This window comes from Pyrgilauda ruficollis, unplaced genomic scaffold, assembly GCF_017590135.1.
Source record: "Pyrgilauda ruficollis isolate IOZ18807 unplaced genomic scaffold, ASM1759013v1 scaffold1562, whole genome shotgun sequence".
NCBI lineage: Eukaryota > Metazoa > Chordata > Aves > Passeriformes > Passeridae > Pyrgilauda > Pyrgilauda ruficollis.
In genome coordinates this window covers 884-1,924 of record NW_024514344.1, presented here as the reverse complement: position 1 = coordinate 1,924, position 1,041 = coordinate 884, and the positions used below count along the sequence as shown (strand labels likewise).

At 67.2% G+C, this 1,041-nt stretch overlaps 1 protein-coding gene across 1 annotated transcript in view; it reads right to left on the bottom strand.

Moving 5' to 3' along the window:
• Positions 1-371: 371 nt before the first annotated feature.
• The window catches only part of LOC121350498 (F-box only protein 46-like), a gene marked incomplete at its 5' end in the record, with an annotated part of 1,549 nt that continues 879 nt past the window's right edge, over positions 372-1,041 (bottom strand). Inside the window, one exon of the mRNA XM_041461868.1 lies at positions 372-1,040. Coding sequence (XP_041317802.1) covers positions 455-1,040 — 586 coding nt within the window. The remainder of the gene's footprint in view (position 1,041) is intronic.

The window sequence follows — 1,041 nt, the reverse complement described above, 5'->3', positions numbered from 1 at the left end:
TCCCCATTGTCCTTTATGGGGACATTGTCCTTCCAGGTGCCACCACCCCACCTGGTGACATCGCCATTGAGCTGCCCTCCATGGGGACACCACCCTGGAGGGGATTGTCACCGTCCTTGGTGCCACCACCCCACCTGGTGACATCGCCATTGCGCTGTCCCCATTGTCCTTTATGGGGACATTGTCCTTCCAGGTGCCACCACCCCACCTGGTGACATCGCCATTGAGCTGCCCTCCATGGGGACACCACCCTGGAGGGGACTGTCACCCTCTGAGGGACACTGCCACCCTCCGTGGTGCCACCACCCCACCCTTCCCCTCCTCCCTCCCCTTCCGCACTCCCGCACTCAACCCTCTCCGTTCCTTTTTTTTCTTTTTTTTTCCTTCTTTTTTTTCACTTTTCTCCCCCTCCCCGCCCGTCCCTCCGCCCGTCCCTCCGTCCGTCCGTCCGTCCTCACCTCCCCTCCTCCCTCCTGCCCGCCGGGTGCACCCAGTTGTTGTCGTGCAGCCCGGTGCGGCAGCCCGGCGCCTCGCGCTCGGCGCGGCGGCAGCACATCCAGTACGAGCGGCCGTAGGGCAGGTCGTGGTGGTAGGGCTTGGGGTGCCAGCGGCACAGCGACACGTCGCCCCGCTCGTACCGCTTCTTGCACTGCTTGCACGGGTCGTCCCGGTAGAGCGGGTCCCGGTTCCAGCGCGAGTCCGCCGCCCGCACGCCGAAGGTCTCGATGATGGATTTGAAGTAGTGGCACGAGCACTTGAGGGCGGCCAGCGCCTGCGTGGGCAGGTAGCTGAAGATCTTCACCATCACGTGCTCGGGCAGCAGCAGCATGTACTGCCGCGGCTCCAGCAGCCGCTGGATCTTGAAACGGATCTCCAGGAAGTCGTGAGAGACGTGCCGGTACAGCCGGCACAGCGCCGGGTCCCCCGCGCCCTCCCCGCCCGCCGACGCCGCGGCGCTCGCGGCCGGCTCCTCGTGGCGGCGGCCGCCGGGCAGCAGGAAGAGCTGTCCGGGCGGCGGCGGCTCGGCCCGCAGGCGGGCCG